General features: G+C 33.4%; 3 protein-coding genes across 6 annotated transcripts in view; 2 read left to right on the forward strand and 1 right to left on the reverse strand.

The window, feature by feature from the left end:
• LOC113396977 (zinc finger protein 484-like) overlaps positions 1 to 9,062 on the reverse strand; it is a 28,878-nt gene extending 19,816 nt beyond the window's left edge. Inside the window, exons 1-5 of one of the 4 annotated variants that reach the window (XM_026635093.2) lie at positions 9,029 to 9,062; positions 3,662 to 3,860; positions 3,366 to 3,532; positions 3,078 to 3,262; positions 929 to 1,112 (exon numbers count right to left, since the gene is read on the reverse strand). In XM_026635093.2, the coding sequence (XP_026490878.2) occupies positions 929 to 1,112; positions 3,078 to 3,262; positions 3,366 to 3,532; positions 3,662 to 3,849 (724 nt within the window). In that variant the 5' untranslated portion in view covers positions 3,850 to 3,860; positions 9,029 to 9,062. Of the gene's footprint in view, positions 1 to 928; positions 1,113 to 3,077; positions 3,263 to 3,365; positions 3,533 to 3,661; positions 3,864 to 4,025; positions 4,646 to 9,028 lie in introns of those variants that run through there. The other 3 variants (XM_064215829.1, XM_026635092.2, XM_026635091.2) reach the window with 3 other exon arrangements.
• On the forward strand, positions 5,220 to 7,983 carry LOC113396979 (uridine 5'-monophosphate synthase). The gene is made up of 4 exons (XM_026635097.2): positions 5,220 to 5,512; positions 5,606 to 6,080; positions 6,259 to 6,728; positions 7,290 to 7,983. The coding sequence occupies exons 1-4, from the start codon at positions 5,366 to 5,368 to the stop codon at positions 7,620 to 7,622; spliced, it is 1,425 nt and encodes a 474-aa protein (XP_026490882.2). The 5' UTR covers positions 5,220 to 5,365; the 3' UTR covers positions 7,623 to 7,983.
• A 289-nt stretch (positions 9,063 to 9,351) lies between the features above and the next one.
• Positions 9,352 to 21,948, forward strand: LOC113396974 (WD repeat-containing protein 81). Its single transcript, XM_026635079.2, has 19 exons — positions 9,352 to 9,633; positions 9,712 to 10,606; positions 10,820 to 10,979; positions 11,118 to 11,277; positions 12,674 to 12,798; positions 13,001 to 13,179; positions 13,266 to 15,755; positions 15,841 to 16,016; positions 16,555 to 16,742; positions 17,032 to 17,107; positions 17,200 to 17,373; positions 17,595 to 17,755; positions 18,077 to 18,334; positions 18,994 to 19,201; positions 19,539 to 19,694; positions 19,915 to 20,055; positions 20,384 to 20,533; positions 20,639 to 20,745; positions 21,092 to 21,948. The coding sequence occupies exons 1-19, from the start codon at positions 9,427 to 9,429 to the stop codon at positions 21,321 to 21,323; spliced, it is 6,243 nt and encodes a 2,080-aa protein (XP_026490864.2). The 5' UTR covers positions 9,352 to 9,426; the 3' UTR covers positions 21,324 to 21,948.
• The last annotated feature ends 2,068 nt before the right edge of the window (positions 21,949 to 24,016 follow it).

Consider the following 24,016-nt stretch of genomic DNA (forward strand, 5'->3'; position numbering starts at 1 on the left):
TTTTCTAAATTAAATATATGCCGCTCGAGTAAATCCCCTATTACTATCACAGGCTAACCTACTAAAATCTAAATAACGTATATTTAATACAAAAAAAAAACAAAGGAAAATCAATATTCCAGTAAATGTCATTTAATATTCAAGATTTAAATAATCGCAATGTTAATGCCAATTCTAACGATATCAATGAAAAATGAAATTCTTTTGCGGTGATTTTTCTTATCTGTGGCATAGAATGTATGTCATTCTTGCAAAAGAAACAATTTCAAGAAAATTACACACAAATTACATGTATAATGCAATTGTATGCAATTACGTGGAGGTTAGTCATATATTCCAAACCTTATATATACATAATATATAATTGTGTATTTCAAATATAATTTTCGTCTAGCGATGCGAGTTGGTGACAGATAATAAATTGATAATAATCATTAGTATTTATATATTTAACGCATATTTTTCTTTAGTGCGTCAATCACGTGAAAGCTAAAGGACTTATCGGCGTGAGACTATCGCCAATCGAAGATGAATCGTCCGTAGATAGTTCTAGGCTATTCTTTGGTGAATTCCGTCGATCGGTCCCCCTTTTTTGTTTAGAGCCCAGCTAGGCGTCGGGTAATAGCTAGTAATATTATAAATACCAAAGTTGGTTAGTTTGTTTCGCTTTCACGTCGTAATTACTAAAACATCATCATGAAATATTCTATATGCTGATGGTGCGAGGGGCACAGAAAACTACAGGGCACCTAACACCTTCCCCTTCACACGCGGACGAAGCCGCGGGCAGAAACTAATACAACATAAATGTTATGTGTGTAATCGTGTCGTATATATGTTAGAATAGAGATATTGGTTCAATTAAAAAATAAAGTCACATTTTATGTAAGGTGACATGAAACATATTGTGTAATATATGATAACTCACCTTTCCCGCACTGACCGCATAGAACCTCCTTTTTCTTATGAGTCCAGCTGTGTATCTTGAGATGGTCCTTCCTCTTGTAACTCTTCCCACAGTCTGGGCACATGAAGGGCCTCGTGCTATCGAATATCATAGGCCCTATAGAATTGTTGCTGGCCTGGTCTGTTGATTCACTTGTATCGTCCATCTAAAAAAATCGTGTCAATGTAAACATATTTATGTAAATGTTATGAATATTACATATAAGTAAAAACTAGAAACCATGTCTATGTTTAAATCACGTTATCTTTGATAATATCAGAATAGGGAGAGATAAGAGGAGACTTTATAGTCATAATCAGTAGAGTGTAAATAGTAACAAAACAAGACTAAGAACTCAAAAGTGATAATTACACAGCAATAAATATGTATTTATAATTCACCAGCTACTGTTACTCGCTAGCTGCGCCCACGTAAACTGTACTCTTAGTATATAGACTCATAGACAACGTTTATATCGTAATATTATATATAATTCTATTGGTTTACGTGGCGCACGCCAGTATAGCTTCAAAGTCCGCATATTTCTTTCGATTTTTAACAATAATCGTCATATATTAGCTAATTCACACAACACTATAATGAATTATACTTTATTTTATAATATGTAGAAAACAAATAAAAATAACATGGATCGAAAAGGCTTCGAATCCCATTTAAGAAGCTGTCTTAATTGTATAAATTACAAATACATTCGTAATATATCTATTATTTAACGTACTACTTAATTTACGTAAATAAATGATGTATTAGACAAATAATGTTTTCTTTACGTTATCGATGTTTGTTATATTATTGCGAGCTTTGGACCGACTCGTACGTCGTGACGACCGGCCTGACGCTCTCTAATGCCGATATTCTCCATGTGTGTACATGGCACACCAGTTCTATAAAGATTTAAATTTTAAAGCACATATATGCATATATATAATAAGAAATTACATAGAGAAGGTAATTGAGGCTTGAGCGATCTCTTAAGGTTCGTTTTCACTAAAACTCTTCACTGATTAAGAGACGATAAAGATTTCCAAACAACATCAAACTTGAAAAACAGACAGCTTATGCTTAATCAAGCTTGTTATTTTGTTATCGTGGTCAACCGTATTCCGGAAGTCTTTAAGTCAAGGAAACTTTATAAATAGGAGGAAATTTAAAAATAGCATTCAAAACTCCCCTTCATGTTTTCAATTTATACCCTGCCTTTTAAAGGGCAAGGGCAATTTTTTCCCTTCTAAATTGTTTTTATGAAATCAAAATAGCTTATGTAATTTAATTTTTACTTCTGTAATATAAGATTTTTTTTTTAATATTATTTTTTAATTCATTCTCATAATACAAAACTATAATGTATCAATATGTAGTTCGACTCTTCGTATACGCCAATTAAAATTAAACGTTCTATTACTTAAAGTCTATATAATGCATAATGCCTTAATGCTTCCATACTGTGTCAAAAGTTAATGCGTAAAAATGATTTATGATGACAAATATGAAGTATTTAGTATATTTACATGCCAATATTCATATCAAAAATATTTTTCATGTAATACAAGATACTTGAAATCGATTTCAATTTTTTTTTTAATTTAATACCCCACCAACCATTTAAATTTCCATTCTACAAAGAAATAGCAAGAAATTCGTTAGTTTAAAAACAAAAAAATATCAAAACTAGTTCGCAAATTACTTGTTAATAACCTTTTATTATTTTTGTCTGGCTTTGTGTGAAGCAACTCCATGGTATATTATCTATCACTTGAAATAAAAATGGTGTCAAGGAGATAGTTGCAATTCTATACACTTATATTTAATTTTAATTTAATTGAACAGTGTGCAGGTATTTTATTTAATCTAAATAATATTAATATTCAATTTTGTATAAGTTAATTTTTAGTTAAATTCTATAAATGCAACAAAAAATATGATATTTAATTGAATTTATTATTTTTTATTTGAATCAGTTTATTGTTACCAATGTGATGATAATTTTAGAGTATCAATAGTATAAAATTATTCATGTAACAATAACATCCCATAGCTGGCTAAAGACTGGATCTCCCTTTTGAAGAGAGATTTATCATATTTTATATAAAAAAATAAAAATGAAACAAACCTCCATAGACGATTCACTGTGTGCGTTGCCAGTTACACTTGTAATGATCGGTTGGAGTTCATCATACTCCTCTGGCTCCTGTTTAATATCCAATTCCTGTTCACTGACTGGGTTAATATTAACCTCCATAAAGTGTTTATTATGTGTCTGTAAATGCTTTTGGAGATGGTCCTTACGGTAAAATGCTACAACAACATTATTTACTCATTTAAAAGTTAACCAAAGTATATAAAGCAGAGTTTAACTCTGAGTTTTCAGTAACATTTTATAGTATAACATTATCCTTACTTTTATGGCAAAGAGAGCATGCTAAGTTTTTGTTTCCTTTGTGAATTGAGCTGTGTATATTAAGATGTTCTTTACGCTTGAATCCCTTCCCGCACTCGGGACAGACATGCGGTCTGTACTCTGTGTGTTCCTGCATGTGTCTATCTAAATGTTCCTTGCGTTTGAGTCTGTAGCAAAATAATTACAAGTTAACACTGGCAGGTTTACAAGGATTTTTCAATATACAACATTTTATTTGTGGAATTAATCAATATTAATTATTAAAAAAAAAATTGAGAAATAAAATAAGTGTTTACCCAGTTCCACAGACTCCACACAAGAACCTGTATGTATGGTAATGTGAAAACAGATGCAATTCTAATTTTTCCTTGTCATCATACTGAGCCGAACACTCTACACATGTAAATTGAGTCCCTTCGTCTCTGTGTTGTATGGTCGCTAGCTTGCTCTTTGATAATAAATGTTTTTTCACCATCAACTCCATAGAGTTTGAATCTGCTAATTAAAAGTTGTTGTTATGTTTAATTTAATATCATAGGTACTTCAATTAAGTAACATGCCAAACAAACTTTGTTTATATTATTATAATTATATTATAATTGTAATTTAAAGTCCTTGCCAAGAAATATGTAATTTTTTTTTTAATTTGTAGCAACTTACTAATTTCAATACGATTTTCCATGAGAAAACAAACTTCCTTTACTTAATATAGCACTAAGAAAAACGAACGAAGTAAGTCACAACTAAAGTTTCCCACACTTGCACGACCCGTTAGAAAGTAAAAAAAAGAACTTGAAATAGTAATCCCTTCCCCTACCAACGGCGGTCGCCCAAGGCTCGAGCTCCCCTCCGAATAGGGGTGACTACCCTTTGTCTACCCTTACTTCTCCTACGGAGGGCGGGGGACCCCACTTTAGCCGGTTTAGGAGGGTGGGCTATATTTTGCCTCAACATCGATTCAAAATCTACCCGATCACCTAACGTGTCTTTATAGATTGTAATAATATTACGTATCTTACTTTCATAGTGCACAATATAATATGGTAAAAACAATAACAATTATAAATTTTATCACTTTTTGGCGCGTAAATGTCGTAATACAGAACTTCATATGTTATATTTATTCAATTTATAACCGATTTTGATTTGTTATTGTCTTATCAGGAAACTCACAATGGATAATACTTTCTACAATTTCACACTTTTGAAAAAAACAAAACTAAACACAAACGAAACTAAACGTCACTCTCCCCCCTCGTACAGTTTGTAAATGAAAATGACTTGAAAGAATGAATGATAAATCTGGTGTTTTTGTTAGAGGCGTCATTCATTCAATCACATGGCTTATTTTTGTAAAATTGTAATTATAGTGCAGGAAATACACTGCCATAATGTTTTTCTTTTTATGAAAGATATACATTGTTAAATTTTCAATATTAATAAATATTACTGTTGTGAGTGCTTATAAGAAATGTTTGAAAAACATAATAAATTCATATACAAGTTTTTAATATTTTATATTTATTTAAAATTAAGCCTTATTCAGAAGGTAATAATTTAAACTTTATTAAATTAATACTTCTAGAGCTACAATTAGGATAAAATCACGTAATATAATTTGTCCGTTCTTATATTACTACTACTAAGATTTATCTATAAATTCTTATAATTAATAATCTTAGTTAGTTATTAATTTTTAAGATTTTGATTGATTTATCAATTCACTCGTTCAAGTAATTCACTTCAAACTAAAATTATTGATTTTATCTGTGGTATATGTCAATGACAAGTGTCAATTATTTAATTTACTCGTGCCTCAGGCCTCAGGACAAGCGACAGGAAAGATAGCGAATGATTATCGTCAAATGTCAATCGTCTCATTGTTTCATTGGAACCGAAATATTTAGGTTAGAAAATTATAAGAACAATTTGAAAAAAATATAAGTCTGTTGATAAAATACACATATTCAATAACAAGAATTGTACAAAACATATTGACAATGGGTACCAATAATAAATTAGAGGAGTTAGCCATCAGCTTATACAATATAGATGCGGTAAAATTTGGTGAATTCATGACTAAAATTGGAATAAAAACGCCAGTTTATTTCGACTTAAGAGTTATTGTAAGCTACCCGGATGTAATGGTAATATATAATTTTAATTAAATTTCAGTTTAAACAAAATAAACGGGTTGAAAATAATTGACCATGTGAAACTAAATTGTTTTTTTTTTCTAGGATCTGATATCTGTTTTACTGTACGAATATGCGCTAAAAGATAAGAAATGTGATCATGTTTGTGGTGTTCCATACACGGCTTTACCAATAGCAACCTTGATTAGTGTGAAAACCAAGACATCTATGTTAATGAGACGGAAAGAAGCTAAGTCTTATGGAACGAAGAAGGTCATAGAAGGTCACTACAAACAAGGTGACTCTTGTCTTATTATTGAAGATGTTGTTACTTCTGGGTCGAGTGTACTGGAAACTGTTACTGATTTAAGAAAAGAAGGTTTAAAGGCTGAGGAAGTAATCGTAATACTTGATAGGGAACAAGGTGGAAAGCAAAACTTGGCTGTAAACAATGTTCAAATGAAGTCTCTATTCACTATGACTGAATTAATTGACATATTAGTAAAGAATAATAAAATAACTGAAGAAAGTGGTAAAGATGTGATAAATTACTTAAAAAATGTTCAAGCCCCTCAGTCAGGTTAGTAATAGTATGTTTAGAATAATAAAATTCCTAATTTACTATTGACATTAACAATACACAAAACAAAAACTTACTTAAAATAAACAAAAATGCTATGACAAAAAATTAACCTTTTTTTTATGTAACAATATCCCACAAAATCTTGTTTAATAATACCTTATCAAATTTATTTCAGCTCCTGAATTTGAAAGAATATTACTTCCTTATGAAAAACGAGCAGAGTTTGCCACAAATTCCATTGCCAAGCAATTATTTACCATAATGGCCACAAAAAAAACCAACTTATGTTTATCTGTTGATCTTACGTCATCAACAAAGATCCTTGATCTTTTAGAGAAAGTTGGTGAACATGTGTGCTTAGTGAAGACACATATTGACATAATAGAAGATTTTACTAATGATTTTATAGTACGCCTAAAGCAGTTGGCACAAACATTTAATTTTTTAATTTTGGAAGATAGAAAATATGCTGATATTGGTAACACAGTATCATTGCAATATTCCAAAGGTTTATATCAAGTTGGAGAATGGGCTGATTGTGTGACAGCACATTCACTGCCTGGCGAGGGACTCTTGAAAGCTCTTAATAATTCTAATAATGGTCTCAGTCGAGGAGTTTTCTTATTAGCTGAGATGAGTAGCGAGGTAAGCATAACATATTATAAAACTCATTTAAGAAATCTTGTTTAATATTTTTTTATATTATAATAAATATCATATTTCAATATATTATTAAACTTACTTTGATAGTTATCATTGGGTAAAGATATATTATGTATAAGAAATAAAATTTAACTGCAAAAAATTATCGAGACCGATGATATAAAAGACAATAATTTGTCTTATTATGATGTCATGTACAAACTTATTTTTCTATAAATTGTTAAATATTGAATTGCCTGTACATTTAGTCTATATGGTCACCATCCACTTATAATATGTTCTTTTGACAAGCAACAATAGTTGGTATTGTTGTGTTCCAGTATAAAGGATTGAACCAGTGTAATTACAGGCACAAGAGATATAATATAATAGTTGCAAAGATTGGTAGCATATTGATAATGATAGGAATAGTCAATTTTTTTTACAGTGTTGGCATTGTGAAAAATTTCATGTAAAGGCGATTGATTTAAAATAAAACTAATTATATGATATAATTGAAATATTTTCGTAAACATAAATGATGTAAATTGATTGATATTTCAGGGCAACCTCATTACAAAAGACTACACCGAAACAACTGTGAAAATGGCAGCTAAATATCCTGAAATCATCACAGGATTTGTCTGTCAGAAAAAGGAGACATTTAAGGATCCAGGATTGATTCAACTCACACCTGGTGTACAGCTAGAAAGTTCTAAGGATGAACTTGGCCAAGTATATAACACACCAGAGAAAGTTATTTTGGAAAATGGTGCAGATGTTGTTGTTGTTGGAAGAGGCATTGTGGCTGCCAAAAGTCCAGTTTCAGAGGCTATTATTTACAAAGATACTCTATGGAGGTGTTACATGAAAAGAGTTTCTGGTAAAATGGAATAACCCTTATATTATATTAAGATTATTAAAACAATAATTCCTTTTTTAATTTGTTGTATTAAAAAAAAACATTGCTATCAGATGAAATATAAATTTGTGAATTTATATGTTGTGCTTATATTTTTTATAATAATAGTATATCTAGGTCATACTTTTTAAGATTTAATCCAATATTTTTATACTATAAATGTCATTTTACATATACATTTCCAATTTAGCGATACTAGGTAAAGAGACTGAATGAATTGACCACTGAGGATGTTAATGACTGTATTATGAATTTTTATATAGTTTACTCTGTTATAAAATTGCATTCCTGTCTTAAATAAGATGTTATTTAAATATACTGTATTTATTTACAAAAGGTTTTTTTTATTAATAAGTAATTAAGGTGTGAATTTTAGCAAATATTTAATATAAAGATACTAGATTCATGAAACATTAAGGTATAAATTTAAAGAAATTAAGATATTGACTGTTGCTTCTCAATATATATTCTGTAATGTTTTGTATGTACGGAAAAATATTAATGTTTTTATGAGAAAATGTGATTCTCATAACATTGGTACAAGGAACATACACAATCTTGTTACTTCTGTTACTCGACTGCATAGAGTTAGTAACTCTTGTGGGGCAATGTATACGCTTCTACAACATGATCCCAGAAAGCGTTCAAAATGCTTCTGTTGCCAAATTTAAAAAAATTGTTAAGGAACACTTGTGTGCGAAAGGTTACTATACAATTAGTGAGTTTATGAGCACACCTTGGGAATGTTACGATCGCCTCCTGGCTGTTTCTATTCATATACAATTATGTATCTACTTAATTTGACAAAAAAAGACCCGCTGAGTTTCTTACGCCGGTTCTTCTCAGGTCAGGGTGTTCCTTTTTCCGAACCGGTGGTAGTGTTTAATTTGACCATCAATAAGTGTGATGCTTCTATGTTGAATAAAGGAATTTTGAGTTTGAGTTTTGTATACCTGAATGATTTGTTTGCATATAGAAAAACAAGGATGAAAATGGGATAAAAAGCGAAGCAAGGTCTTCTATGTCGACATTGAAATATTTTGTTAATTTGCTTTATTACTCAGTAATATTATGACAAACTAAAGTATTCAATTATTGACACTTTGTAGCTATGAGTAATCGTTATTTATATAAATTGGTCTAAATTAGCTTCATGCTTAGATTGATTTTCATCATCTATTTATAATTTTGAACTTTTCATAGAAGTCGCTTGTTAATAGTTGAGTTATTTTTTTTTCAAAAATAATATTAACATTGATCTTTTCCCTTACTATGGAAGTTTTACTATCTTTGGCGTCTCAATGGAAAATCTCTCGCGTTTAATTTATGTTAGAAAAATACTATTTTCACGATTCTTATATTAATCTTTATTTATTTTTACCTTATGTTCACACATTTATGACTTAAGCTGCCAAGAGCCAGGACGAACGGATTTATTTTAATTGAACTAATCAGAAAGTGTAGTTGATGCTAACTTAAGGGTTAAATAATTTTAAATCAAATATAAATTAAAACGAATAAAATATTATGATTGAACAACGAAGAACAGTAAATAAAAGCAAAAAATATGTATAAAATATAAATTTCCTCCACCACAAGAGAACTACCCTAAATTTATTTGAAAATTGTAATTTGTATTTTTATAAAATCGATCTGTCAGTTGTCAAACACGTAGTGCTAAGTCCTAGTCGATATACCTATTATATTCTTTGTTGTCAAATATGTCAAATTAACAACAGTAACCTCGAATAAAACAAAACAAAGAATTTATAACGAGAAATGGATAAAATATCTAAGGAATTGGATATAAATAGTAAAAATATTTTTACCACCGCTTCACCCAATTTATTCGCGGTCGTTGTTCATAATAATTGGTTAAAATGGTTTAAAAACGCAGAAGTTTATAATTGTGTTGAAAAAGAATTAGATTTTACATTGCAGCCTGGTGAAAGTGTTCCTTATCCATGGAGAAAAATATTTATTAGGGTACATATTATACTTCCATTTATATATATTTATTTCTATACAATTATAATATATTTTTGACGCATTTTTTTGTCGTAGGTTTTAAGTAAAAAAGTATCTAAGGTTTTACCACTTCCACGATATAAATTAAATGAGACTATTGTTGAGACACCGTTAACTTTCGCCCAATTGCTACAATATGTCTCTCTGAATAATCAACGGAATTTATGGAAGGAATCCTATAAAAAATATTGTCAAAATAATGAAAGTATTAAGGAAAGTACCATAGTTAATCTCATAGAACATGATCAGCTGGTGGCTGAAGTGATATTAAGATTGTATGGTTGTCATATCATAAGAGTCAGATCAGCAGAAAAATTTACTTACTACAAAGAATCAACCAGCAAACATGTCTTGAAATCTTATGAGACTCATGCCAATTTATTAGCAGCTATGTTTGTGCTAGAAACAAATAATAATTACTTTATTGTGTACAGGGGACATTATGAAAATAATTTATTAGATTGTCTTAACTTTAGTCCAAATTTAATAGATAAGACATATGCCAGAGGTTTGTTCATTGTATACCAGTTATTAAGTGTTTCTAAAGCTCTTTCTGACCGAGGACTAAGCCTGGGTACTCTCAAATTGCAAGATATATATATGTCTGAGGATCTGTGGCTTCAAATTATACCACCAATTACTAATAATATACATTGCCTTGACCCTGCATTGATATGTGAGCAAAATAGAAATAGACATACCTCCTGTCAAAGTCCTCCATTAAACGGTGAAAATACACAAAAAACTGGTGATGAGTGGTGTTGGAGAAGTGATGCAGTGCAGTTGGAGAAGCTGTGTATGCTCTGGGTGCGAGGAAGGATATCTAACTTAGATTACCTGTTGCATTTAAATGTGTTAGCTGGCAGATCTGCAAATGATCCACAAGCACATTTTATGGTCCCTTGGGTCACTGATTTCAGTTCTAGATGTGGTGAGTACATGTTTTTTTTTTAATTTTATTGGAATTGTTTTTGTTGTAGATCTTTAATATAAAATTTTAAATTGAATATTGAAAAAAGGTACATATTCTTAATATTGAAGGTAAGATCAGTTCATATAGATAAACTAAATACAATAGTACTTTAATTTTTCCATATTTTTGTTTCTCTCTTTACATATTTAAAAACTTAAATACATTTTTTAGGACGCAACTGGAGAGACTTAAGCAAGTCAAAGTATCGTTTAAATAAAGGTGATCGTCAGCTAGATATGACATATGATGTCCTAAGTTGCAATGGTCAGATCCCACATCATGTCACAGATGCTCTATCTGACATCACGTGTTATGTTTATTTAGCACGCAGGTAAATGAAATATTTGCAATATATTCTCATTTGAAAATATTTTAAATTACAATTTTCAATAAGGATAAAGAAGAAAAATTTATAGGCCACTGAATGTTGCTTAGAAAAGAGATGTATAAATAAATGTATGTGTTATAGAACCCCAAAAGAAACTCTTTGCAAATATGTGCGTAATAAATGGGTGCCAGCAGAGTATCCAGCTTCGATCCAGCGCATGCAGGAATGGACTCCAGATGAATGCATACCAGAATTTTACACCGATCCTACAGTCTTCAAGAGTATGCATGAAGATTTACCGGTATACAAGTAACCTTTTTTTTGCTACATAAGTTAACTATTACTAAAGATATTTATATATACTTCCTCATACTTATTAAATATTCATTATACTTACTTTGTAATTTGAATAATATAGAAAAATGAAAGAAAATTTCCACAAAATTATAACATTTTTAAAAGTAGCTCTTGAAAAAAAAAACATATAATTCTATACAATATAAATTGGTGTGTACAAATTTAATTTATCATTCCTCTCAAATTGCTCCTAATAAAAAAACTTAAGATACTAACGAACTAATAAAAAACTAGTCTGACCAAAGAAAAGGAGGAAGAGGAAAGAATTTAGAAACCTTAAAAAAAATAATTGGGTAAAAAGTTTTTTTTTTTTTTTCGTACTTAAAATTGTTTATTTCCTATTTGAATAGATGTAGGTATTAAACTATCGAGATGAATTGTTTTTAAAAAGCAATATATTGCAATTTTAATTGCCGTATACGAATAACATTAGTAATATCAACTGGCCCAGAACATTGGTTTTTTTAGGTTACATGATAAAAAAATATGCAAGAATCTTTTAATTCATTTTATGTTTATTTCGATATTGTGGTTGGTTTACAACCAGTAATTAAAAACTTATCGTATCAATACAAATAAGGTTGGATGATAGCATGTGGCGTCTGATGTATTTGTTATTTGATAGCCCCTATCTTATTGCTATGGTTTCGTTTATTATGTTTACACATAATATTGTCTTAAATGTGTTCCATTTAAACTTAAATTCCATTTTAATTGAGAACTTATATTTAAATTACGAAAATGTATCGATTTATTGACTTTTGTTGTTTCGGTTAGCTTATTCGCAGTATGTCAATGACAATAAATTTAAATTAATTACGATGGTCGAAGTTTAAGAATTTAAATCACTAATGTTTAATAGAAATATTCTCTGAAATACTTAAATGTAAGGGCTTCATCTTATTTACTAATTCAGATAAACACTATTTTCATAATGACTAGTAAAACCAGTTGGAGGAACATAATATCTACAACATGATAAAAAGTCCTGATTAAAGCCAAAGTTGAGACGTTAGAGAACACACAAGAGTGTGCGCTAATTTTATTTTAACACCGATGGGATAGCAATCCGACACTTTACAGGACCCAATTTACTTGCGCAACGAGGCACGGGAGTGCAATCTTAACTCCGGCAATGACTTTGGGTTCTGCAGCTTTAGAACCCATACCAAAATATGCCTGATGATCATGTACCTATATTGTAATAAAATATTTTAAAGCTAGTATCATCTTTGTGATATTCAAAAATGATACGATTCGTTTAGCACAAGACTCTGTCGTAGTCGTCTAGTTTGACCTAAATAAATGATAAAAAGACTAAAAATATTTGTGTTTATTAGGATTTGGGCATTCCGTCCTGGGCGACTTGTGTCGAAGATTTTATAACGAAGCATCGAGAAGCTTTGGAAAGTACGCACGTGTCGGAAAACCTTCATCATTGGATTGATATTACTTTTGGTTATAAGTAAGTATCATTTAATCCCGCATTGAGAATGAAACTTTATTTCAAAATTGAAAAATTCGCTCCTGGAATCCATCTAGAATTTACATAAATGTTTAGTCCACACCTTTTCTTGCAAATCATCTTATCTAGGTTTACAAATGTCGTTCCTTTTAAGAAACAACAGCTATAAATTTAAATAATGATCTATTACATCGTCACAAAGACTCTCGGGATCGGCAGCGGTGAAAGCAAAAAACGTGTGCTTGTCGCTCGTGGACGGCAGCACGCGCACGCGGCGCGGCGCGGCCGTGCAGCTGCTGAGCGCGCCGCACCCGCCGCGCCGCCTGCGCGCGCCGCCGCCCGCGCCGCCGCGGCTGCGCTGGACGGCGCCCAGAGACGCCAGTGAGCATCCATGATACTTTGCTCGTATTTAAATATAACATAGAGTTTGAAAAACGGACTTTTTAAATTATTTTCGTCAATTTTAGAAAAATCCGCCCGAGATAGTTCAGATGAAGTATCTGATGATGAAGAAGAATCAAGCAGTCTTCCACAGCATATATCACGTTTGACCGTCCCGGCTCAAAGACTTCGCCGTCACAAAAGCGCTAGTAGAGCGCGTTCGTTGTGTAAAGGACAAGAAGAAGATCTTCCAAGCAGTGAGGGCCGGGCTTCATCCCACTCCAGACACTATAGAGTCCAACGATCTGAACTCGGTAAAGATGTAATATACTTGCCCAAAGAGTTCAATCCCGCTGCTTCAATTCAAGCATTAGAAGCTTTGGACAATTTTCATACAAAATGTTTCTTCAGTAAAGCGGAGGATAAAGAAAAACATAAGGAATCCGTAACAAAAAATCTATATCCCGTGCCGCAAGAAACGAAAGAAAACGAACAACCATCCTCTAGTAAAGAAGCCTTAGAAGAGACTGCGTTTACGAATCACATGTTCCTTGCGTCCTACAATCAGGGTTATTTGAAAAAGTTTAGTCAAGATAATTTAGACATTAGGAAAGAGAGGAAGAATAGAATGTTCAATACTCGTTACACGACCGATGTAGCCGTCTTTAAGCAATTCGTTACCGAGAGTCGACGACAGGACATGCTCGTGATTGGGTGCCTTATTGTTGAAATATTCTTACATACCTATATGCGTCCGTTAAGATTATCTAACGAAAATTTTCTAGAAAGATACAAAAGTTGTCGCACGATATTAAAATATAACTTCAATTCGATGCCAAAATGTATCAGCTACGTAGCGTCTTTGCTCTTAAACGTTGACCCTCCAAGCTTGAGTTTTAAGAATGAACTGACTCTTGCTAAGGATGAACCAACTAAAAATATAATCGTCACAGATAAAGGCTTACCGCCGCCATCTTCCTCTCAGTTATTACAGCCTCTTATAATGCAGCATTTAATACCTTTTCCACAAAGTTTTAGTCTATTATATAACCTCGTTAGTACTTTACATGAATATGAACTTACAAGCAATGAACTGCAAATCCTTTATACTTACGAATGTGATGGTACCCAATGTGAGATGTATCAAAACATTGACAAGACTAAACTCTACTTTACCCAAAAAATAGCTGAAGGAAAAATACAAGCTTGTATTAATCATTTAGGAATTCTATTAAATCAAATTACTAGCGACAACCAATTTAATGTTCTTGATATTTTTCTTCAATATTATATTCAAATGCTCGAAAACAAAGAGACTTCTGTGCTTGCTGCGTGGCATTTATTTGATGTGATAAGTAAAGCATTAGGTCCTTCTGAGACAAACAAGAAACTCTTGAGACATATATTAAATCTGTACGAAGATGACGACTATGTCTACGATAAGTCAGATCAGCACAAGTTGACAGATGTAGACGCTATCACGAGTGCAGGTTTAGCGAGTAAACAAAAATACGTTAAACTATATCACCACATATTCCTTCTCCAATTAATGGTTAGACTGGGCCTTCAATGTTTCTTGGACAATTTTACACAACACTTAGTGGAAGCCGTTGGCGGATACAAGGACACTATGGGTACTGAAAGTGGTTCTCCTGGCCACCTTTGTCACAATCGAGCAACGTTAAGCAAGAAACCAAGATACTCCGATGATAATCTTAAAAATGCTCTAATTAATACTTCCGATATATTTTCTCCTGACACATCTTACGGATCTGAACACGTCGTCACTCCAAACATAGACAAAAGTATTTCGGAAGTAAATGATGTTACGAAAGAAAAAGATCAGGATAGTAAAAGTGAGAACGAGTTATTTCATTTCGAAAATGATAAAGATAGAAATCCAAGTCGAAATAGCAGAAGTAAATCTCCCACAGGCTCTTTAGATTCAAACAACAAAGACTCTAATTTAATACCGTCGCCTTCAGCAGCGGAGTACATTTCACCAGGGAATTCGAGATTCTTTACGAACGTGTCTTTACCAAATTCGAAAGAAACTAGCGCGATAAAAGATGAAAATCAAGAGACAACATCAGATTCTAATAAAATACTCACATCACCGACCATTGAGATACCAAGACCTATATTTACCAGTTACTTGCATTTTGCTGAAGATGATCAAAAATCAGACAGCGTGGAATCCACAAATGAACCACTATTACGACAGATTAAGAGTTTAGACCTGACTCGGAATGTAGCGAATAAGATTGTAAATATATCTCTAGTTAACGAAGACGACAACGAACCTAACGATAAAGATAATGATGATTATAAAATATCAGATATGAGTTCCGAAAGCCTCATATGGCTGTCGCACAGACTGGGTCCAGTGCTCACGTGCAGATATATCACAAGGAATCTGCTAAAGATGCTCACTCTGTGTTACATCGGTAAAGAAAACCTTGCACCCTGGGACGGTGATGAAAAGGACGAATTTGATGATATCTCGATAGTTAACAGTAAAGTCGTAGGCGATAGAAACGCAATGAAAGTTATTAAATGTCTCACTTCTATTGTCGGTAAGTTATCGATCATTATTTAATTTAAAATTATAGATAAGTTTTTTGATTGTGTGAAACGATTCGTTAAATACGTTTCTTTCAGCTATGTATGGAGAGCATCTCATAATATTTCAGTATCTCCCACACATGGGGGAACTGATCGCGTCCTGCAGGCGGCGATTGTCGACGCCGTTGGAGGGCGGAGTGGTGGCTTGTTTGCAGCTTATAAAGTATCTTCTACCATTTATATCAGATGTTAAGGTCATGGAACAATTGCAAGTAAGTCAGTCTTTACACAAAGCTTGAAGCACTTTTTATTTATAGTATATAGTTTATTCAGTATTTAGTTTTATTATAAAACTTGAAATTAGACGATATATTCAAAGTATCAAACGGATATTTCTAGCAAAGATTTGTTGTAAGTGTAGGAATGATTGTTGCTTATTCTATGTTTATGTTTAATTGTATATTATTTTTATATTTTACAACATTATGTGAGTCGACCGACTGTATTAAATAGATATGTAATAAACTGTTTTAAGGCCGTTCATAATTATATTAAGCTAGGTGACTTCGCGTCATGACGGTCCGTCACAGAGCGATTTTACAATTTTTATTTAATTTCAACTAGTACAGTATGCGAAATCAATTTTGCATCTGAATGTTAAACACGATCTACTTAATAGATTGCGCTGCAATTTTGGACACATCAGGCGCTCGTGACAACACAATCTATAATATAAAATGTTATTCAAACGTAGTATTCCTTTACTGGTATAAATTGATAACAGTCGTAAGCACCGCGTATCGCTCGCAGGACACGTTTCTGAAGTCGATCCTGCAGCCGGCGCTGCGGCTGGCGTCCACGGCGCGCTGCGCGTACCCCAGCGGGGCGGCCGCGCGCGCCGCGCTCGCGCGCAAGCTGCTCGCCGCGCTGCACGCCGTCGCGCTGCGCGTCGGGCCCGAGATGACGCGCCGCCACCTCTGCGTGCCCGCGCTGCAGAGGTACGCACGCGACACACTCCACACTCCGCACTCCGCACTCCGCCCGCACTCGATTATTACGCGCGCAGCGGCAGAGGGGTCGGGGAGGGGGTTGGGGAGGTTCGGTGTCGTGCGAGGATAATTATTAATCCTGACGCATATTTTGAAGTTACACTTTTGACCAAAAATGCAATATTTTTCTAAATAGTAAATGTAGTGTATGTGTTTATTTATCTATTTATTAGTTTACCTCTATACATACTACATACAAATTTTTCGTTCCAATTTTATTTTTTTCTTCTAATTTCAGATTTTTCTTAGCATTCGATAAAGCGAGCGGGAAAACTGATAATTGGCCGAAACAGGATGAAAACAATCTCGACAAGGTATATGCGATACATGGCGTACTTAAACAGACAGTGTAATGAATTAATTTTGGACAGAACTTATTAATATTATATATATTTTTACCTCTCAGTCCTCGGAGCAGGACTCGACCGATTCGAAACTAGAAGGATTCCTGGAGATATGTCGCGACGGTAGTACAGCGGAGTGGGCTATCAAAGACGGTCGCGTGGTTCGATCCGATTTACCGGAACTGGCGTGCACTCCCCCTTCCCTGGGTGACCGGCATGACGTCACTACTCTCTCAGTGAGTCGTCAATCAGGCTAATATTTAATTTTGTTTAGTTTGCTATACATTATTACTCAATTTAATTGTATTCTTATTAGGACCTTTTCAAAGCCAATTTATATTATTATAGTTTACATGAGTGTGTGTGTGTGTGCACAAACACGGGTGCACTTTTTATTCAATTGTTAGCTGTTAGTTTTAAAATGTTTAATATAATCAAATAATTTTCTTTTTGCCAGGCACAAGAAGAGCTACTAATGGTCTTTGACGAAGAGCTCGCGTATCATTCGTACACGACATTCGCGAAACTGATCGGTACAGATACCTTGGAGAGATGTTTGAAGAACAGTGAGACTATACGCGCATTGTGTTCGAAGTATAGGCAGGCGAATTTAATCAGGTTAGCGTTTCGTTAAGAATACTTTGCTTTATTGTAAGCACTTACGTTAGTTATTATCACTCACTCATGAGACATTTTACCGCCACACAGCAATACTTAGTATTGTTGTGTTCCGCTTTGGAGAGCGAGTGAGCCAGTGTAACTACAGGCACGAGAGATATCATAGTCCCCATACTTAGCCACTAAGTACAGGTTTTATTTACAAACACCTCCACTATCTATATAATTGAATATTAATTATTAATTTTATAAAATTCTGATATAAAACAACCTTTAGGTTTATCGGTTAAATAAAAAAGTAAAAATAAATGATGATTACAGCTCACCTCTTCACACGACCCGTCCGGACAAGCGATTCCAATCCTCGCTCAGCGACGAGCCCCTGAACCGTAAAACGATAGATATACCGTCCAAACCAGATGTAGCCGTGGACCACATCTCGAACTCCAATAGCTTCGGTTCGAACGTCACGCTGGTGGGCAACCGGATAGACGTCAGTAATGCGTGCGAGAGTGCGGGACACGTCGACGGGTTTGACGTCGTCGCGTATAAAATGGACGTTGGGAATAAGAGTGAGAGGTAGCTTTTTTTCTATTTAAGTTTACTCTTATTTCAATTCGTGGTTTAATTTTTCCTCCTTTTCAATAAAAATCCGCCGTTCTAAATAATTTTTTTTCACATAAATTTCTAAATAAATTTGTTTGTATAATTTAATTAATTAAATATAATTATATATTAATTTAATTGGCGTGCATTTGGAGAGGCCTATGTCCAGCAGTGGACGAATGCGGGCTGATGTGTGTGTGTGTGTGTGTGTATAATTTTCAAGGTCAAATGTAAACGTTGATATATTAGTTGATATCTATATTAAAATTATAAATGCGGAAGTAACTCTGTCTGTTGCTTTCACGGTAAAACCGAATTTGATCAAATTTGGTATGAAGCAAGCTTGAATTGAAGGACAAAGGCTACTATTTATGCCTAACACATGTCGGCTAAACCCTAAAAGGCGAGCGAAGCCGAGGGCGGCGCAAACTCGTATTTTAAAATGTCGACATCTTTTCACTACTGTTATTGTCATGTTTAAATAGCTGTTGGTATACTGGTACAACACATTCATAGTTGAGAGAGATTTGTTCCGCTATAACTTTGTAAAATAGAAATAATATAGTCGTTTTCATCTCAGTTCTTTAAGCTTCTCTAGTTCTAAAACCTAATAATTTTTTATCGTTTTTAAGGCACCTTCGGGGTGATTGGCTGATATATTGGGAACACGAAATCGGTCGTGCCGACAAAGACACGCGGTTCAACTTGAAGCAGATAAAGTTACAAACATTCGTTGGACACTCGCATTCGGTTAAGTCTATACACTGTTTAGACAATGAGAACAGTTTCATGAGCGGTTCGAAGGATAAGACCGTTAGACTTTGGTCTTTGAGGAATCAGGTATTTTTTTAAATTTTAAATTCGTATTTTTGGGCATTTCTGTTTTAAATATTTTCTTTAGAAGAGTTTTTCTTGGTTATTGATTATATGTCCCTTAGATCTGTAGAAAAGAATCGGAAACTCGATGAGTTTTATTTAACCTCGATCATTTAATTCCCAAAGTGCAGTTCGTGTATATTGTATAATTGAAAATTATCGAACGTTATCTGGCAAACTTGTCTAAAAGAATATTGTTCCACATGAAAGTTGCGTATTTGCGAAATATATGTTAAAATTTTAATTTACTTCTTTGTGATGTTGGGATTCCAAAGCCTTAAACTTGTTTAAATATCCACAGGGTGACGGTAATGCTGTAACTCAGTGTAATTGGACGTACACTGGTCATAAGAAAGGCGTCTTGTCCCTGACATTCCTGGAGTCGCTCCGTCTGGCCGTCTCCACTGACTCGGTAGTTCATATATGGGATCCGTTTATGGAGAGTGTCGTGTGTCAGGTAAATAATTTACTAAATATTTAGTTGTAACCAATTTTTATGTGAAGAACAAAGACTATTTACGACAAAGATTTAGTCTATAGTGTATAGAATATAATATTTTATTGCATACATTGTAAGATATCGATATGAAGATATAATGCTCCGAATTTAATAAATTTATCTAGCAGTTTTGAAAAAATATTAAACCTAGCGGCCAAATAATGTTATACCGCCGCAGCTGGACAGCACGCGCGCGCAGGCGGCCGTGAGCATCGTGCGCGCGCTGCCGGGCCCCGCGAGCGCCGTGCTCGCCGCCACCACCGACGCCACGCTGCGCGTGCTCGACGCGCGCGCGCCCGCGCACCCCTACGAGCTCAAGGTCACTGCCCCGCTCGCTCGCCGGACGACTGTAGCCTCGTACGGCAGACCGATATGTCCCGGGTTCGAATCCCAGGCAAATATCATTTTATTCTTTTATTTCATATTCATTCCTTAATTCATTATACTTAGTGATCGTCAAGTTGAGAGGAACCGACGAAAGATGATTTATTTCTTCGGTTTATGGTTATTCACATATATTTAATCTCAAAAAGAAAAAGGCTGGGCCGCTAACCGTAGTGTATATTCATTAAAATGTCTCCTCGCAAATAGGAATCTTTCAACATTTAACTTCCGTGTCCCGTGAGTCTAGCTGTGGGCGTGTGCAGGTGGTGAGCGGCGGCGCGTCGTTCATCCGCTGCATGTGCGTGAGCCCGAGCGGCGCGTGGGCGTGCGTGGGGCTGGCGAGCGGCGCGCTGGCGCTGCTGGACGTGCGCACGGGCGCCACGCGCGCCGCCTGGCGGGCGCACGACGGGGAGGTACCGCGTGCTTATTCTGCCGTTCGAGTTCAATTGACTTAATATAGTTGTGAACGTCACCAATACTGAGTATTGTTAAGTTCACTAAAGCGTTTCTCAATCCAGGTACTTCGATTGGCAGCGGTAGATGACCACAGGATTCTGAGCTCCGGTCTGGACCAAGTCACGGCTCTCTGGCGCGCTGACGACGGAGAATTGATAGCGCATCTAAAGTAAGTATATAAATATATTAAGTTTTAAACCGCTCTGATATTCAAAGTTTTAAAAATATGACGACCCATGGTGCGCCATCTTGTTTATTCATACTGGTTGGAAAAGAGTGTCAAGGGGAGTTGAACGGCGCTCTAGTGAAGCGTCACGTTGATGGTAGCGCGGCTGCCATCTTGGATCGGCAGTTAGATTCAATATTTCCCGAGCACCACGTATGCGACGAATCGCTAATTTCCAACCAGTATGAATAAACAAGATGGCGCGCCGTCAAATATTATAAATATAAAAGTTTAGTTTTAAAAATGATCATGTAAATATCACTGATTTAAAAATCTATCCCAAAAACAGAGGCAGTACGGAACCGGTGCATTGTCTATCCGTATATTACAACGAACTGATATCAGGAACAACGAACAATCGAATCGGTGTTCACACTTCTTTGGACCAGGAAGCCTCTTTCTCCAGCACCAAGTTGAGATCAGACACGTTCAAAGGAGTTCTCACTTGTATGTCAGTGCTACCTTTAAACAGGCTGCTCTTGCTGGGTAGTGACAATGGTACCATCAGTTTGCTCTGTTGATCTCCAATCAGTACATCATTTTTTGGTGGAACCTTCCAGATTCTACAATCTGGTAAGAAAAGTGTTCTAATAGTAGTATAATGAACTAAATAGACAATTGGTTTGTATTCAATATTTCTTTTAAAATTAGTAATTAATTATGACGACTTCCAAAATCAAAACACGACTGCCAACAAATGAACTCAGAAGTAAAAATGGGATTGTGTATGAATTCTAATAATAAACGCATTTAAATGTTATGATGGATTCAAAATCTCACATACATACATGAAATCCTGTAAACATTACATTGCTTTCTTTCGCAGTCGTGTAAAAATAATGTCGTAATTGTTGAAAACTGATCTCATATTAAAAAAATTATGCGTAGACTTTTCATTCGTATTATCTTTTAGAATTGAAAGGGATTCCTAAGACTCCCTAAGAGATAACGACCTTTTTTTTTTGCTTAATACGTTTTTGATTTGGTCTCTTATTAATGCCTTACATACGGTAGTTGAGTTAAGCTTACAGTAGTATTGCCGAAAACAAGATTTTTTTTTTAATTTTAAATATTTTCAGAATATTAGTATATGCATCACAAGTTTGCGCGTATGTAACAATATTTAGCTTTAATACGTTAATACATTGATTATTCTGTCATACTCGGACGTTATAATATGTGATTTGACACAATAAAAATCATTAAACCATAATCACGTTCAATATTTTTGTTGAAACCAATAATTGAAAATATTATACACATAACTTAAAACTGTACATACACACTATTCATTGCTATAAAACTTAACAACATTGTAAATGCAAGAATTTGTGTTTTGACTTGAAATGTTTGTGACTCAACCACACTTAACAGCTGCATGCAATCGATCAAATTATAAAATATATAACTAAATATATAAATAATTTTATAATTTGATCGATTGCAAAATAAGTTTAATTTTAATTTAAACTGCGTTAAGTTATAAATAATTATGTTTTTCCATCAAATAGAGGAATAATTTGATTTACTGTAAGTCTTTCACTATTATTTCTATATGCGTATGTTACAGGGTTTTTAATTGTTTTAAAATATTAGTCATTCCATTTACAAACAAAGCATAATAAAGTACCTTAGCTTATATTTTATGTGATAGTCAACTTTTATCTGTACATAAGTATTTGGCAATGAAAATATAAAAATATAAAGAAGTTGAATATATAGTATTTGCTGGGCAATATGCATGTTTTTATTTAATGGCCCCCTGTTGTCGTGGGGCTAACTAACATAGCCCCTGTAGTATGAGGGCCATTCATGTCGATCACAAATGAAGTCCCTTGCTGTGACTGTTATTAAAGATGATAAGTATCACACAAGCGGAATTATCGTTATAATATTTTAAAAGATATTTATATATATATAAAAAGTACAAATAAATCGCAACCAAAGAGATTTTAAGCTGTAATTACGTTATTATTATTAACTTTAATATGAACTTGCCTTCTTCATTTGTGCGGCTAACTTGATTTGTCTTTTAATATTTTATAAGCGTAATGAAAAAAATATTTGTTTAATGAGGTGTATTTAATATAATGAAAATATAGTACATTATATAAATTAAGTTTACAAAGAAAAATATATTAAATAACAACAAAAGTATATGTAACAATAATAATTTTAAGCGACTGTTCGCTTCGTTTTATATTCTATTGTGTTTCGAATTGTAATTAACTAATTTTTTTTTTTTACTAGTTAAAAAAATCTATATGTATATAAAATGTCTCGAGTAAATAAGGAATTAATATTTGAAGCGTTTTTAACACAAAAAAACACTGTCAAATTGAAAAGTCAACATACTTACACTGGGAAATTCACTCATTCATTATTAACTCAACTTTTCTGTCATCGGTATTTTTAATTATATATATATCAGTACATGTCAGTTGATTATGCATTTTATATGTATTTACATAAAGTCCAATCTAAAAGATTTCTATATGTCAAACGACTTTTTTAATTAAATTATAAATAGTAAATACATTTAATGATATAAATATTACTTTATGCTTTATTTTATACGGTTATTATTTGGCTATGGATCTGTTGATTGTGTTTATAAAATGATTCTATTTGCATATATTTTTTGAATTATTTCTTTTCCAAATAATAATTCTTATTTTATTGAAGAAAGGATTGCTATGTAATAATTTTGATATGCTTTCAATAAAGTTAAAATATAAGTTTAGACAAAAGCACGTTTCTTTAAATTTAAGATCACAAATTGACATAATAATTTTTAATCTAGTTTTAGTTACGTTTTTGTGTGATATTTTGAACAATGTATTCTTTTTAATTGTACGCTGGTTGCGTTCTTTATTGATTGTATATTAGTTCTATTAGCAAATTAGGACAAATTAAAAATCTATATCACAATCACAATATTGCTTATTTTTTTATATTTAGTTATATTAAATATTGTTACATATTGAACGTAGCTTTAGGCACTCTTGATTATTTAAATTAAGTGCCAAAAGGTAGGAAATAAATAATAATCCATCAGAATGTACCTTTTCATAAATCCGAGGCTCTTTTAGAATTAATTTCAGATATGTAATGCTTGGGAGTAGCATAGTGGAACAAGCCCCTAGCCTTCTCTAGAAGATAGCCTTAGCCCAGAAGTGGGATATATACAGGCTGTTACAACTTTATTAATTAT

Source organism: Vanessa tameamea, chromosome 9, assembly GCF_037043105.1.
Source record: "Vanessa tameamea isolate UH-Manoa-2023 chromosome 9, ilVanTame1 primary haplotype, whole genome shotgun sequence".
In the NCBI taxonomy this organism is placed as follows: domain Eukaryota; kingdom Metazoa; phylum Arthropoda; class Insecta; order Lepidoptera; family Nymphalidae; genus Vanessa; species Vanessa tameamea.

What these genes read in the sequence shown, in the direction of transcription:
- LOC113396979 (XM_026635097.2), top strand. Translation starts at nt 5,366, where the DNA reads ATGGGTACCAATAATAAATTAGAGGAGTTAGCCATCAGCTTATACAAT. An exon ending in TGTTCAAGCCCCTCAGTCAG is followed by an intron (nt 6,081 to 6,258) that starts GTTAGTAATAGT and finishes AATTTATTTCAG; the next exon opens with CTCCTGAATTTGAAAGAATA. An exon ending in TAGCTGAGATGAGTAGCGAG is followed by an intron (nt 6,729 to 7,289) that starts GTAAGCATAACA and finishes TTGATATTTCAG; the next exon opens with GGCAACCTCATTACAAAAGA.
- LOC113396974 (XM_026635079.2), top strand. Translation starts at nt 9,427, where the DNA reads ATGGATAAAATATCTAAGGAATTGGATATAAATAGTAAAAATATTTTT. An exon ending in GGAGAAAAATATTTATTAGG is followed by an intron (nt 9,634 to 9,711) that starts GTACATATTATA and finishes TTTTTGTCGTAG; the next exon opens with GTTTTAAGTAAAAAAGTATC. An exon ending in ATGACGTCACTACTCTCTCA is followed by an intron (nt 17,374 to 17,594) that starts GTGAGTCGTCAA and finishes TCTTTTTGCCAG; the next exon opens with GCACAAGAAGAGCTACTAAT.